This window comes from Hyla sarda (genome assembly GCF_029499605.1).
Source record: "Hyla sarda isolate aHylSar1 chromosome 1 unlocalized genomic scaffold, aHylSar1.hap1 SUPER_1_unloc_2, whole genome shotgun sequence".
Classification (NCBI taxonomy): domain Eukaryota; kingdom Metazoa; phylum Chordata; class Amphibia; order Anura; family Hylidae; genus Hyla; species Hyla sarda.
Genome location: NW_026607581.1, coordinates 562,401 through 579,803, shown reverse-complemented (window position 1 = coordinate 579,803; position 17,403 = coordinate 562,401). Strand labels below are relative to the sequence as shown.

At 43.0% G+C, this 17,403-nt stretch overlaps 1 protein-coding gene across 1 annotated transcript; it reads right to left on the bottom strand.

The window, feature by feature from the left end:
• Window positions 1-2,456: 2,456 nt before the first annotated feature.
• Window positions 2,457-17,103, bottom strand: LOC130298080 (oocyte zinc finger protein XlCOF22-like). The gene is given in 4 exon segments (XM_056550974.1): window positions 2,457-2,831; window positions 9,878-10,749; window positions 14,205-14,589; window positions 16,928-17,103. Coding segments are annotated over 4 exon segments (1,656 nt in total). The 5' UTR covers window positions 16,952-17,103.
• Window positions 17,104-17,403: the final 300 nt, after the last annotated feature.

The following is a 17,403-nucleotide window of genomic DNA, read 5'->3' as shown; positions in this document are numbered from 1 at the left end:
GATTTCTATCCCCTCCTTTTTCTTTGTTTTAACATGTGCTGCACTCTTCTCCACCCCCTCAGCCCAACCCTATATAAGCAGTAGTTAGCTGCACATGGGCCATTTCTTTCCTAGCTGCCTCCCAGTCTGACTGGGAGAGTATGGTAAGTGAGCTATTAGATCCCTGTCCACACTGGTGTGGTGCTGTGCGGTGTCCGTTGCTGCCGTGGCGCCGTGTCTGCGGGGGGGTGCGGCCCATAGACTGGTTTGAGTGGCATTGGGGCTGCTCTACCGGTGGATCGTTCCCCCCTGTGGGCATTGGCGTCGCGGCGGTGGTGGTCGCCGCCCGGTGCTGCGCCATTTTATGCTAGGAACGTTAGGGACCCACTCTGGATAGGTGGCCTTGACATGGCGAGTGGGCTTGTACTTTTTGATCAAAAATGTATACTAACAACCTGTTAGTTTTTGATATTATGCTGAGAAGCAATCAGATCATTATACAAGATTGTAGATGTGCACCATGTCTGTTTTTCTACCCGAATTCACAATAAAATTTTGAATCACCCCCCTTTTCCCATTTAAAAAAACAAATATATAAACAAATATAAAAATAAATATATGTGGTATCGCCACATGCGTATATGTCCTTACTATAAAAATATCCTGTTAATTAAACTGCACGGTCAATGGCATGCACGTAAAAAATTACAAAGTCCAAAATTGTGTATTTTTGCGTATTTTTGGTAAAAATTTTTTTCGAAAAAGCGATCAAAAAGTCCAATCAAAACGAAAATTTTTATCTTGGCTTAAAAAAATTAGCCCTCATACATCCCTGTATATGGAAAAATAAAAAAGTTATAGGGGTCAGAAGATGACAATTTTACACATACTAATTTTGGTGCATGTAGTTATAATAATTTTTTTTTAAGTAGTAAAATAAAATAAAACCAATATAAATTGGGTATCCTTGTGACCATATGGAACTACAGAATAAAGATAAGGTGGAAAGGGAAGCCGCTAAAAATTACAAATAGCAAAGGAAAAGAAAACCCGGGGGCAGTCACATGTCATAGATCAGATGCTTCTTTATTCAGGATCCAGGTGCAATAGAACATATTCTGGTGGGTGCCAGGAGGAAGCGGGTGGTCACCATAGCTATCTGGTGCCGATCCCGCCACTTCTTCAGGTCACGCCTACCTGTGTGTAAGGGGTTAGGTGAAATACTTCCTGAACACCTACATCAACAGGTAAGGGCATCTACAGCTGCACACACCATTATACACACATTAGTGACAACAACACATACAATTAAATAACATATAGATCTTCACCAGGAGTTTAGGGGAATCACATGGAATAACATATCATATCCATAACCAGACGATTAATAATCATATCCAGACGATCATTAAAGGAGTACTCCGGCACGCACTTTTTTCCTTTTATCCCGTCTGGGCTGCAAAATAAAAGAAAACACACTTTCTCTTACCTGCCAACGCGCCCCCGGAGCTCCAGTACACTCCAGTACAGGTGTTCGGTCCCCGGGCTGTATTCTTCTTACTTCCTGTTAGCCCGGCACGTCACACGGAGCTTCAGCCTATCACCGGCTGCAGCGATGTCCCGCCTCGGCCGGTGATATGCTGAAGCTCCGTGTTGGTGTGCCGGGCTAACAGGAAGTAAGAAGAATACAGCCCGGGGACCGAACACCTGTACCGGAGTGTACCGGAGCTCCGGGGGCTCGTTGGCAGGTAAGATAAAGTGTGTTTTCTTTTATTTTGCAGCCCAGATGGGATAAAAGGAAAAAAGTGCGCGCCGGAGTACTCCTTTAAGACCGAGGTTGTCCTCCGCATTGGTCCGTATGATCCATCTCCCTTCACGTTGTAATTTACGACCATCTATCCCTGAGAGGACACAGACTTTATCCAAGGTCATAAATCTTAATACTCTTCCATCTCCTCCGTGTTCTTCTAAGGATAAGTTTCCACTTGTTTTTTTTTCTGGCAGTTTTTGGAAATTTTGAGCCAAAGTCAGAAGTGGATCCATAAGCGAGGAGTAGTGTAAGTCCTTCCTTTACATGTCCTATTCCTTTCGAATACACTTCTGGCTTTGGCTCAAAAACTGCCAGAAAAAAACAAGTGGAAACTTATCCTAAACATGTGCAGTAAGTCTAGGAGATCCCTTCTTAGTTGTAATGGAGCCGAAATGTTCCCTAAATCTAAAAATTACAAAATGGCTTTTTTTTCCTTCAATATTGTCCCACAAATAATTTGTTTTCAGGTTTCACCGCAGATTTTGTGGTGAAATTATTGATGTCATTACAAAGTAAAATTGATAGTGCATAAAACAAGCCTCATATAGATCTGTAGGGGGAAAACTGAAAGCGTTATGATTCTTAGAAGGTGAGGAGGAAACTGAATGGAAAAAAATTTCCTCAAGGGTTAATCTGCTTTGTCAGTAAGATCCTATCCTTTTGCTGCTCAGCATCTGCCCCTGTCTGGGCTTTTACTTCCCACCTCGGTTGGCAGCATCGGCGCCTCCATCATCTCCTTAGACGAGAATAAAAGGTGCGCTCCTGGTGTAGTAACGTTCCGGTAAACCCTGGCAGGTAGGTGGTAGAAGGCATACCGGAAGATGTTGTGCTGAGGACACACCAGCAGCACTGGCACGTAGACTCCTAATTGGAATCCAAGATGGCCGTCAGCAGCCACGGCATCCTCTCCAGGTCTGGCAGGATCCTCGGTGGGATGAATGTACTTGAAGAGGATCACACACGATCCACAGCGGTAAAATGGAGGATACCTGCTGGTGCTAGTACTGAGACTAGTTATGGAAGAAGAATCTGACCATAGATCCTAATAACAGAACGGTGTCGTTTATTCCATACAAGTAACATTAAAGGAGTACTCCACTGCCCCAGCGTTCAGAACATTTTGTTCTGAACGCTGGGTGCGGGGGTCGTAACATCCCACCATGCCCCCTCAATGCAAGTCTATGGGAGGGGGTGTGATGGCAGTCATGCCCCCTCCTATAGACTTGCATTGAGGGGGTGTAGTGTGACATCATGAGGGGCGTGGCCATAACATCACAACCCCTGCAGCCCGCACTCAGCGTTCTAAACGAATGACAGGTGCTGCACAGAGATCACGGGGGTCCCAGCTGCAGGATCAGACATCTTATTCCCTTATTCTTTTGATAAAGGATAAGATGTCTACGGGCGGAGTACCCCTTTAAGTTTCTAACCCGAACCGGGTTCTTCATCAGGTAAATAGATATAGGAGTACTCACAGTTCCAACCTTATTATAAGCGGTGAACGAATCCCTACCGGGTCACTAGAGTCACCTGACCGGAGGGGAAATGTATACAAAATCTATAGAATTGATATCCTCCTAAAAATGCAAATATAAACAATATATATCAAAAACTTTTACATTATGTCAGAAGGATTTACAAGATATGAGAAATAGCCAAAAAGAACAAATGGAGACGGATGCCTCTGGAAACAGCTGGAGGCACCCCACGTTCATATACAAAGGGTAATGTGGACTTATAACTATAATCTAGACATAACGGGTTTTACAATATGGTGACAGAATATAAAATCCATATATTATACGGCCCATTATGAGCCATAAATGTGTATAAAATGTCACGGTGGGACACCTAATGGAGGAACACGCCGGTCTTACATCCAAATGGAGAAGGTAAGTTTTATGGCCTCGCATGGTGGACGATCAATACCATTGAAGGCATTAATGCTTTCACAATATAACGTGATGTTGAGCGCCTTGTTTATACAGTTACAAATAGATACAAAAAATATTATAAAAGTATATACAAAAATTAATAGTATATTTATAAACAGGTAAAGTGTATAGGCAGCTCCCCGCAGGTAAGTCCCCTCCACAGCACGGCAGGTGTATGGCGGCACCAAAGTCCATATGAGAAGGAAAAATAACCATCATGGACAATGCAGAGTCCTGTTTATTGGAGAAAAGTCACAAGAAGGTGAACACCATGACGCGTTTCAGGCGTCGCCGCCCTTAGTCATACAACGTTTACACGGAATTTCTCCTGTTAAATAGGGGAAATGAACTGGGGGAGATGAAAAACACCTGCGCCAGGTCATTTAACCCTTCACATTCTTAGAAATCCCGTAGTATACATAATAGAAGAGAAAACATATATAACATATGACTAATATGTAGTAAGATAAAGTCTAACATCAAACCTAAGAAAGACAAAGACCAACAGTGATATATGAAAGAGATGATAAATACATAAAGAAAACCAATGTGTAGAGATAAAATGTAATGATCTATAGTAACACGACAACCAAGATATGTCCCATAACCCTAATACAGAGAGAAGAAAGAATCAATAAAGGAAGAAATGAGTGGTGTAATAAGGATCCGCTCTTATATTCAGCCCATTCAGGACCCGTGTACAAGAGTCATGATCCACAATATCTCTGGGGATAATACTTTTTGGGTAAAGTCTGACTCGTTCTATTCCGTGTACTTGTAGTGCGGTTGTATTGTCTGAATGATATTGTGCACAGTGAGCGGACACTGCCGAGACATTTCCAGTGTAAAGTATGGAGTGTGGGAGAAATGTTTCCTAATTCTAACTATGAGAGGGGTAGTGGTACAACCGCCATATTGGAATTGACAGTCAGTACATGAAATAAGGGAAATAACCCGTAGTGTATGACATCGCCGGATTGTCCGGTTTCATCACTGAACAGCGAGTGCAGATATAGTGCAGTTATATATTATTTTATGTCAGTATTAACCCCTTCTGGTTGTGATGCTGTACGGAGCATGCTCAGTAGTAATAACGGATCATAACGGAATGTAAAAATAACGGCAATAAAGGATGTCATTTGTGAAAATCCGTCACCCATAGACTTCAATGTTAAAATTTTAACATCATTATTCCAATGGGACAAAAATTAGTGCATGCAATGTTATTTACCCCATCAAAATAATGGATGTTGTCATAACGGGCTGTAACTGATCATGAAGGATGGTCCAAAAATCCCATTGAAATAAATGAGATTCTATAACGTCCGTTTTTTGGACTTAATGACAGAAGTTCATGACAGGAGATTCTGCAGGAACATGACGGTAGTGTGAGGGGCCTTAAGCTGCCTGTAGGATGGTTCTTGTCATGCGGTAATGCCTCTTACTCATACATTCCTGCTAATATAACATCCTGTGCAGTGAATAGGTTGGGGATAGTACGGCCATAAGTCCCTGAAGTAGGGAACACACAAGAGCCGAGAAGGAGAAAAGGAAACAGTCACTAACTTACATCCTGACTGTGATGTCCATCTTACCTTATTATCCTAATCACTATATATGGCTTTAGGAGTCTCGCTGGTCGGAGCTCCTGGTCACTGGGGCAGTGGAATACCCCTTTAATCTACATCCATACAGACAGACAGCCTCCGGTATCAAGCAAGATGTAAGCGATGATTGGCGGTCCTGGCTTTTGGAGCTTCTCCCTGATTGGTTGAGGAATATCTTCTCCTGGTTGAAGGGACTCATAGCTATAGTGATGGGACTGATTGTATTTATACTCGTAGGTTACTGTACTATAATAAATCTGCTGCTGGGGGCTCCGCAGAGATACTAAATCAATAAGCTATCGATTAAATAAGCCGAACATCGGAAACAATGAACATTACTATGAATGGAGGGCACCAGGAGATGAGGAGATCCCGAATTCAAATCCTTCTATCAAAAACGTATTTGCACTAAGAGAAGGACATTGTCTTCACTAACTTAGGGAACAGTGGTTTTCTGCTCACCGGTTCGGTTTGTTAGTAGTTAAACTGTGGGAACATTAATGGAGAACATGACCTATGGATGGAAATGTGAGAGAATATGTCTTATTCAGCCATGTTGTTCAGGCACCATGAGCTTTAAAGGGGTACTCCGCTGCCCCAGCGTTCGGAAGATTTTGTTCCGACCGCTTGGAGCGGGTGGTGGGGGTTGTGACGTCACGGCCACGCCCCTTGGGACATCACCTAACGACCCCTCAATGCAAGTCTATGGGAGTCCAGCCACCACGCCTCCCATAGACTTGCATTGTGGGGCCGTGACATCACGAACCCCCACCGCCCACTCCCAGTGTTCAAAACTAATGTCAGGTATTGCTCAGAAATCACGAGATCACAGCTGCGGGACCCCCGCGCTCAAACATCTTATCCCCTATCCTTTGGATAGGAGATAAGATGTCTAGTGGGGGAGTACCTCTTTAAATTACATCTAACAAGTCCTTTCCTTGACCGGAGAGCGCACAGCTGGCTTCAGCCCCTCAGAGAGCTGGGAACCAACCATAGAGCCACCTGGTTAATTCTTCTCTGCACTTCAGCAGAATACAACTTGTTCTTCCCTCTATAACCTAAGGAAGGACCCTGTGTAGAGTAGGAGACCCCACTAATCTAACACCTATAGGATCAGAATGTCCTAGAAGATAGAAGTGATTTTATATGTCTAATCTGCTCATGTCCTGTTACCTTGTAGCCATATATGAGACTCTTTTCCTCCCATGTAAAATTATAGAGATGACATCGCTGGATCGGTGACTATGTTATAAAAGAAAAACTTTTTTTCTCTCCCAATGTCTCTTTTATTGTTAACAAAAGATTTAAAAAAAGTAACAAATCATCGTTACACCACAATTATATTCATATTGCCCCAATAATACATAAATTACAAAAATAAACTCTTTAGAAAAGAAAGAAAGAAATAGGAAAATAAACAGATAAACCTGACGTCTAGGATAAAACTTATTAATAATAATAACAATAATAATAATTAATCAACTATTTAACCCCTTAAGGACCAGGCCATTTTTCATTTTTGCACTTTTGTTTTTTCCTCCTCACCTTCTAAATATCCTAACGTTTTCAAGCTTACATATGAGGGCTTGTTTTTTGTGCCATCATTTTTGTTTTGATGGGACTTTTTGATTGCTTTTTATACATTTTAGGGTATACAAAATGACCAAAAATACACAGTTTTGGACTTTGGATTTTTTTTTTGCATAAACGCCATTGACCGTGTGGTTTAATTAACATTATATTTTTATAGTTCAGACATTTACGCAAGGGGCGATACCACTTTTTTAATGTTTATTTATATTTTTTTATGGGAAAGGGGGGGGGGGGATTCACACTTTTATTAGGGAAGGGGTTAAATCACTTTTATAAACTTTTTTTTTTTTTTTTTTAATTTTTACACCATTATTTACTCTTCATAGGGGACTATTACTGTACATGCAATCTACTGAATGCATACACTGTTCAATGCTATGCCGATCGGACAGAGATGGAGGCAGGTAGGCACCCTCCCCTGTCCATTCAGCTGTTCAGGATGCCGCGATTTCCCCGCAGCAGTGCCGAACAGCCCAACTGAGCTGGCAGGAATGGTTTAGTTTCACTTTACACACGGGAATCAACTTTGATCACTGCGTCTAAGGGGTTAATGCCAGGCATAAATGCGATCGGTTATCCACAGGACCATCTGGGTATGACGCGGGGTCAGCCCGTGATCCCGCATTATAGCACAGGAGCGGGACAAAGGCGTTCAGGTACGCCCTTGGTCCTTAAGGTGTTAATGAAATGGTTCTAAAAGTAATCTAAGGAGAAAAAGTCTCCAGGGAATTGCTCAAGAAATTTTGCCATGAAACAGGTTCCTCAATTTTGAATAACTGGGAACACATTTTGCACAGCCTTGAAATGGTTGGAGGGGGTAGAAGATCTCTAGTATATCGGAATAAGCCGTCTAGCCACCAAAAGTAGGTGTGTGATTAAAAGGGTACTCCAATGCTCCAGTGTTCTGTACATTTTGTCCAGAACGCTCGGAGCTGGAGGCCGTGTTCATGATGTCACAGCCATGCCCCCACTGTGACGTCACGCCACACCCCTTCCATTCATGTCTATGGGAGGGGGGGTGTCGGCCAACACGCCCCCTCCCATAGACATGAATGGAGGGGGCGTGACCATGACATCACAACCACTGTAGCAAGAACCCCACATTTGTTTCCTATGCCGGGTTCTGCTGTAAGGGGGGGGGAGGGGTTGGTGGTGAAGGCATCCCTGTGATCAGACATCTTATCCCCAATCATTTGGATAGGGGATAAGATGTCTAGCAGTGGAGTACCCCTTTAAGCAGGTCGAGCTAGGACAGAAGTCTGAAGACGTGACCCCAAGAAGAACCATTTCCAGAGTAAAATGAATCTTCTTTGTTGTAACCAAGAAAATAATGGAAATAGCCAGAAAGATTAAATTTTCAAGCAAGACCCCTGTATATGTAAGAGAGTCCACGACTCACTCCCACACCTCCAACATTGAGAAGATTCTGGAATACCATGTGACAAAAGGAGAGGAGGAGTCCCATACCCCCCCGACAATATAACTTATATGAACTCTCCTGTATACGAATACAAGGGGAGGAGCCACGTGAGCGCTAGAGATAAATCCGCTCTGTTCTTCAGAGAGTTGGATATTCAGCTCCTCTTCTCGTATAAGACGCATTTTGGTTACTATTAGGAGCAGAAGAATCAGATAAGAATAAAACTTAGATAGTATTATTATTTAGGAAATAAATACAATCTCTCTAACCAATTTCAGGGACGTATGTTAGTATAACGCTGAAAACATTGGAGAGTAAAGATAAATTTACTTATAAAACCCCAGAAAGCCTGAGATTCCTCTATGGCCAAAGTCTTAGTAGAAGAATATAAATCTCGTAACGTAAAAGAATGTAAACGTTCCCACAAAGGGGAAGAGGGAAAATGTGTTTAGTAATAACCATAGGGAGTAAAGAAAGTGGGGTTAGGGGAGAAGGGAAATCAGAATCAGTCGTAGAGCAGTCTCGTAATACCGACAAAGTTATATATAAAAGAGGAAAGAACTAGAGAGGCCAAGGAGGAGTGCGGGGGCCACAAAATGGGTCCTATAGAAGGAGGGACTGAGGAGAATTCCATATCCACATGAGGAGGAATATAAAGGGGAGGATGAGAAAAAGAAGAGCGAACGAGCTCTAATAATCCAGACGAAGGAAAAGCTTTATAATAAGTGTGTAAATCCGGAAACACAAAACCGCCGTCTAATGTCTTCAGGGTGAGCGTCTATACGGGACACGTGGTCTCTTCTGAATCATAACAAAATTACTAAATAACCATCGGATAGAAGAAAAATAACAATTCCGTACTATGATAGGGACGGACTGTAAAAATATAAAATATTATTGGTAAATATAAGATTTAAGAACCTTTTCCCTTCCAATCCACGACATATATGGGAATTTACGAGCGTGTAACTGGGTCTTCAATCCGTGTAATAATGGCGCAAAGTGTGAAGTAAAGAGATCTTGTACCAGATGTGATCAGATCTCTAGGGATTTTATACCCCGGGGAGGACAAAGAAAAGGAAAAGAATTACACCGATGTTTACTGAACCCGGGGGACGCTGAGATATTGACGACTTCTCATATAGAAAAATGGATTTTATGATCTGAGACCGAAAATAGACGTCAAGACGGGAAACGCTGGTCTAGGGTTTGTGATAAATAAAAGTATCTGCAGCGTCTTATGTTCAGAAGAGACGATCTTCAAGGGAGACGCGCGGATCCTGTCTGATGCCTTGAATTAAAGTCTCTATAATCATAATGAGAAGGGGGCGGGGACAACACTGACGCGTTACATTCCCTATATACAACGTCAGGGACAATATTACATTTATTATAAGTCCAGTGTGCGGAGATGAATATAAGAATAATAAATAATATAAGAAAGAAAACTTTTATTAACAATTGGTAACAAGTTTGGAGATGCAGTATATGATATATGTATAAATGTCAGATATCCTATGTACATGGATAATATATAGATGTGTTATCTGCATCATTTATTGCTCTGAATTGGCTTCTCTCCTGTGTGAGTTCTTTTATGTTTAACAAGACTTGATTGCTGAGTAAAACATTTCCCACATTCTGCACATGAAAATGGCTTCTCCCCTGTGTGAGTTCTTTGATGTTTAACAAGACTTGATTTCTCAGTAAAACATTTTCCACATTCTGAACATGAAAATGGCTTCTCCCCCGTGTGAGTTTTTTGATGTTTAACAAGGCTTGATTTGTCAGTAAAACATTTTCCACATTCTGAACATGAAAATGGCTTCTCCCCTGTGTGAGTTCTTTGATGATTAACAAGAAGTGATTTAAAAGTAAAACATTTCCCACATTCTGTGCATGAAAGCAGCTTCTCTCCAGTGTGAGTTCTTTGATGCTGAAGAAGAGTTGATTTCCAAGTAAAACCTTTCCCACATTCTGAGCATAAAAATGGCTTCTCCCCTGTGTGAGTTCTTTGATGTTGAACAAGATGTGATTTCTTAATAAAACATTTCCCACATTCTCTACATGAAAATGGCTTCTCCCCTGTATGAGTTCTTTGATGTATAACAAGAAGTGATTCAAAAGTAAAACATTTCCCACATTCTGAGCATGAATATGATTTCTTTCCTGTATGAGCTCGTTGATGTCCAGCACCCCTTCTGTGACCTTTATTTTGCTGAACATCCTGTGATGACTGAGAAGACAGGACCTGTATATAAGGATGAGATGACAGATGTTGGCTGTGAAGGGCTGAGGGTGTATCTGGGATAATGGAATGTTCTTCATATGTATCTTGTGTGATATCATCATCTGCTTTATAATCTGAAGATATAAGATTCTCCTCTGATCTCCTGGTACAAGAATCTGCCAAGAAAAAAACTGATTTTATTTTTGAGTATTAACCCCTTAACAACCCAGATAATTTAAACTTTTGCGTTTTTATGTTTTCTCCTCTCCATAGAGCCGTTTGAGAGCTTTTTATTTTTTGCGGGACCGATCTTTCGTTGTTATGACTGTTGTCATTAAGTGTGTGGTAAAATTATTTTACAGGTCGGTACAATCACATCGATATCTAATTTGCATAGTTTTCTTTATGCTTTACTGCTTTTCATAACAATAACAAAAAGCTTAAAATAAAATTATTATTGGGGAGGGGGGTTTAGTCATTCGATTGCACTGCGGGAAGGGGGGTGGTCCTGAGATGCATTGGTTCGATCCCTTCAGATGTTTTGGAAACAGGAGGCATGGGAGGTGAGGGAGGCATGGGAGGTGAGGGAGGCATGGGAGGTGAGGGAGACATGGGAGGTGAGGGAGACATGGGAGGTGAGGGAGACATGGGAGGTGAGGGAGGCATGGGAGGTGAGGGAGACATGGGAGGTGAGGGAGACATGGGAGATGTTGGAAGACATGGGAGGTGAGGGAGACATGGGAGGTGAGGGAGACATGGGAGGTGAGGGAGACATGGGAGGTGAGGGAGGCATGGGAGGTGAGGGAGGCATGGGAGGTGAGGGAGGCATGGGAGTGTCAGTTAGGATGGTGGAAGACAATATCTCCTTGAGATCTCTTGCCACAATCTCATCTTTTATAATATCGGAGAGTCCACGAGAGAACATGTCCACCAGCGCTTCCTTATCCCAGCACACTTCTGCTGCTAGAATACAGAACTCATATCCACAAATAGAGTACACCATTTAGGTAAATGAATAAAACATAACTTTTACTTATAAATCAAAACATAAAATAAATCAATTATAAGGTTACCGTAATATCACCATCAATGTGGGGGAATGGGGAAAAGGGTACAGGTGAATACCTAGTCTTGGCTACCTACAATGGGCCCCTCCTAATATAGTGTGGATAGGGTAAGGGAATTAAAAGCAGATGGTGGAAGAAATCCAATGCGTTTCATCCTGTAATGTGCAGGACTCATCAGGGAGTAGACATAAATTGGTAATACTATCAATATTCAAGATCTGGTACCAATGAACAGTAACACATATAGGATAGAAAGCAAGTTAGGTCAGTCAGGCACTGTCGTATGCAGTCAGTAATGCGGTCAGGTGGTAAGGAATAGTGACAAGGAGGATGTAACATAAAGCATTAAACAACAGACACTGTAACACCAATGCAAGATCAGAATTATTAAATAATATAAAATGAAATCCCAGGGGATCCAAATTTAAACCAAGATGTACAGCGCCCCTATCAGATAGGTACTGGATGATTGTTGTAATAGTAATAAAAGGTGTAACAGCGCAATAAAGACGGTCTCTATAGTCACTAGATTCCGGACCTGGTTGTACCGGATGATTAAGGTACAGGTATAAACCCAAATGCGCAATAATGCAAAAAGACTGCTAGTGGCTGAAGTGGGTACTTCAAGGAGGTAACAGCCAAAAACCACAGTGCAGGTAGGTGAAATCACCTATAACCCAAGTGGGGTAGATGAGACAGCAGAGGATATCGCCGGTGATCCCTCCAGGTGGCGTCCTCCACCTTGAGGGATCACCGGTCATATCCTCTGCTGACTATAGTGACCTTCTTTATTGCGCTGTTACACCTTTTATTACTATTACAACAATCATCCAGTACCTATCTGATATCTGATTGGTTACAGTGTCTATTGTTTAATGCTATATGTTACATCCTCCTTGTCACTATTCCTTACCATCTGACCGCATTACTGACTGCATACGACAGTGCCTGACTGACCTAACTTGCTTTCTATCCTATATGTGTTACTGGTCATTGGTACCAGATCTTGAATATTGATAGTATTACCAATTTATGTCTACTCCCTGATGAGTCCTGCACATTACAGGATGAAACGCGTTGGAGTTCTGCCACCATCTGCTTTTAATTCCCTTACCCTATCCACATTATATTAGGAAGGGCCCATTGTAGGTAGCCAAGACTAGGTATTCACCTGTACCCTTTTCCCCATTCCCCCACATTGATGGTGATATTATGGTAACCTTATATTTGATTTATTTTATGTTTTGATTTATAAGTAAAAGTTATGTTTTATTCATTTACCTAATTGGTCTACTCTATTTGTGGATATAATTTGATTTTACACCAAGGGTGTGCATTATCTGTTAGGGCATTAGAGGGACCCTTATTATCTTCCCTTCTATATAAGATTTTAGAATAAAGAACTCAACTGAAAATATCTGTTTAAAGGACACAACAAACTCTCTGTAGTCGTAGATAATACGTTTATCAGTCTCCAAAGAGGATTCACCCGGGATAGAGCGTTATCAGTAAGGAGGGAGATCAGGAATCCTACCTTACTTCTATCATTAGGACAGGACTGCGGGACCATTTCCAGATAAATGCCCACTTGGTTCAGGGAGCCTCTACATTCATTAGGATCGCCCCCATAATGCTGGGGAAGCGGGGCAGATCCAGTAAACCCACAGGAGGCAATGGCTTCTATGGCAGCAGAAATAGTTGCCGGAGCAGGAGGGTAGGTGGCTGCCGGTTGAGGCACAGGAGGCTCTAGGGGAGACGTACGATTCTAAAGCGTCTGCATTACAAGTGCCAATTGCTCAATCCTCTGATCCTGCAGATCCATTATAGTGAAAATGTTTGGTGCTGGTGGATTGTCTGCATCATCCGGATTCATGGCCCTTGTGTAATGTCAGGAACCACAAAACCAGATGGAGATGATCAGAACAAATCACCTTTATTATATTCTCAACCGTCTCACATTCTCATCATTTATAGTTTATATTCTGACTGAATAAAGGAATATACAGCAGAAAAGACTGACAGGACACAGGGCTTAAAGGGGTACTCCGGTGGAACACAATTTATTTTATATCACCTGGTCCCCAAAAGTTCAAAAGGTTTCTAAATTACTTTTATTTAAAAATCTTAATTCTTCCAGAACTTATCAGCTGCTGTATGCTCCAGAGGAAGTTGTGTAGTTGTTTTCAGTCTGACCACACTGCTCTCTGCTGACACCTCTGTCCAAGTCAGGAACTGTCCAGAGTAGGAGACACTCCCTATAGCGAACCTCTCCTGCACTGGACAGTTCCTGACACGGACAGAAGTATCAGCAGGGAGCACTGTGGTCAGACTGAAAGAACTACACAACTTTCTCTGCAGGATACAACACCTGATAAGTACTAGAAGGATTAAGATTTTTAAATAAAAGTAATTTACAATTCTGAATAATGTTCTAGAACCAGTTGATTTAAAAAAAAAATAAATTCTATCGAAGTGCCCCTTTAAAAAATGTAATAGACAATTATTAAAGTCGGTGACTGAGCAGAATCTGTGACTGTTCTCTACATTTAGTGGTTACTACTCACCTTGGTGGTTACCTGTAAGAATGTCCTCCACATACTGCTCATCACTGCTCACATCTGTCTCTTCTTCCTTTTTGTCTGTAGCATTACTATAGATAAGATCTTTCCCCGTAGGAATGTCCTCCTTATACTGCTCATCACCGCTCACATCTGTCTCTTCTTCTTCCTTTGTGTCTGTAGCATTAATATAGATCAGATCTTTCCCTGTATAAATGTCCTCCTTATACTGCTCATTACTGCTCACATCTGTCTCTTCTTCTTCTTCTTTTACTATTATGTTTAAAGCATTAATATAGTTCAGATCTTTCCCTGTAGGAATGTCTTCTTTATACTGCTCACCACCGCTCACATCTGTCTCTGGAGCATTAATATTGTTCGGATCTTCACCCTGATTCATTAGATGTGGAAGAAATATTGTATGCTGTAAAATGTCCCAGCATTCCCAGCAGTGTCACCTCTCCAGTCATCACCAGACTCCTCCATTACTGTATAATATCCCAGCAATGTTACCTCTCCAATCATCACCAGACCCCTCCATTACTGTATAATGTCCCAGCAGTGTCACCTCTCCAGTCATCACCAGACCCCTCCATTACTGTATAATGTCCCAGCAGTGTCACCTCTCCAGTCATCACCAGACCCCTCCATTACTGTATAATGTCCAAGCAGTGTCACCTCTCCAGTCATCACCAGACCCCTCCATTACTGTATAATGTCCCAGCAGTGTCACCTCTCCAGTCATCACCAGACCCCTCCTTTACTGTATAATGTCCCAGCAGTTTCACCTCTCCAGTCATCACCAGACTCCTCCATTACTGTATAATGTCCCAGCAGTGTCACCTCTCCAGTCATCACCAGACCCCTCCATTACTGTATAATGTCCCAGCAGTGTCATCTCTCCAGTCATCACCAGACCCCTCCATTACTGTATAATGTCCCAGCAGTCTCACCTCTCCAGTCATCACCAGACCCCTCCATTACTGTATAATGTCCCAGCAGTGTCACCTCTCCAGTCATCACCAGACCCCTCCATTACTGTATAATGTCCCAGCAGGGTCACCTCTCCAGTCATCACCAGAACCAGACTCCTCCATTACTGTATAATGTCCCAGCAGTGTCACCTCTCCAGTCATCACCAGACCCCTCCATTACTGTATATTGTCCCGGCATTCCCAGCAGTGTCACCTCTCCAGTCATCACCAGACCCCTCCATTACTGTATAATGTCCCAGCAGTGTCACCTCTCCAGTCATCACCAGACTCCTCCATTACTGTATAATGTCCCAGCAGTGTCACCTCTCCAGTCATCACCAGACTCCTCCATTACTGTATAATGTCCCAGCAGTGTCACCTCTCCAGTCATCACCAGACCCCTCCATTACTGTATAATGTCCCAGCAGTGTCACCTCTCCAGTCATCACCAGACCCCTCCATTACTGTATAATGTCCCAGCAGTGTCACCTCTCCAGTCATCACCAGACCCCTCCATTACTGTATAATGTCCCAGCAGTGTCACCTCTCCAGTCATCACCAGACTCCTCCATTACTGTATAATGTCCCAGCAGTGTCACCTCTCCAGTCATCACCAGACCCCTCCATTACTGTATAATGTCCCAGCAGTGTCACCTCTCCAGTCATCACCAGACCCCTCCCATTACTGTATAATGTCCCAGCAGTGTCACCTCTCCAGTCATCACCAGACTCCTCCATTACTGTATAATGTCCCAGCAGTGTCGCCTCTCCAGTCATCACCAGACCCCTCCATTACTGTATATTGTCCCAGCAGTGTCACCTCTCCAGTCATCACCAGACCCCTCCATTACTGTATAATGTCCCAGCAGGGTCACCTCTCCAGTCATCACCAGACACCTCCATTACTATATAATGTCCCAGCAGGGTCACCTCTCCAGTCATCACCAGACCCCTCCATTATTGTATAATGTCCCAGCAGTGTCACCTCTCCAGTCATCACCAGACCCCTCCATTACCTTATAATGTCCCAGCAGTGTCACCTCTCCAGTCATCACCAGACCCCTCCATTACTGTATAATGTCCCAGCAGTGTCACCTCTCCAGTCATCACCAGACCCCTCCATTACTGTATATTGTCCCAGCAGTGTCACCTCTCCAGTCATCACCAGACCCCTCCATTACTGTATAATGTCCCAGCAGGGTCACCTCTCCAGTCATCACCAGACACCTCCATTACTATATAATGTCCCAGCAGTGTCACCTCTCCAGTCATCACCAGACCCCTCCATTACCTTATAATGTCCCAGCAGTGTCACCTCTCCAGTCATCACCAGACCCCTCCATTACTGTATAATGTCCCAGCAGTGTCACCTCTCCAGTCATCACCAGACCCCTCCATTACCTTATAATGTCCCAGCAGTGTCACCTCTCCAGACATCACCAGACCCCTCCATTACTGTATAATGTCCCAGCAGTGTCACCTCTCCAGTCATCACCAGACCCCTCCATTACTGTATAATGTCCCAGCAGTGTCACCTCTCCAGTCATCACCAGACCCCTCCATTACTGTATAATGTCCCAGCAGTGTCACCTCTCCAGTCATCACCAGACCCCTCCATTACTGTATAATGTCCCAGCAGTGTCACCTCTCCAGTCATCACCAGACCCCTCCATTACTGTATAATGTCCCAGCAGTGTCACCTCTCCAGTCATTACCAGACCCCTCCATTACTGTATAATGTCCCAGCAGGGTCACCTCTCCAGTCAGCAGCTCCATCATCTTGTTGATGAGTTCTCGGATCTTCTGTTCATCAATTTCCTCATGTATCAGGGAGTGAGGTGGGGGCCCCGGGATTGGGCTCAGGGTTCTTCCCCATTCTTCATACACAGGGGCCCGACAGCGCCCACTAGAGGACTTCTTCACTACTGTGTAATCCTGTGTATGGAGAGACACATTAATATCACTACATACACTCCCAGAATCCCTCACCTCTCCAGTCATATCCATCTGTTATTACATAGATAAGAATGAGGTCATGTGAACATCACTCCCAGAATCCCTCACCTCTCCAGTCATATCCATCTGTTATTACATAGATAAGAATGAGGTCATGTGACATCACTCCCAGAATCCCTCACCTCTCCAGTCATATCCATCTGTTATTACATAGATAAGAATGAGGTCATGTGACATCACTCCCAGAATCCCTCACCTCTCCAGTCATATCATCT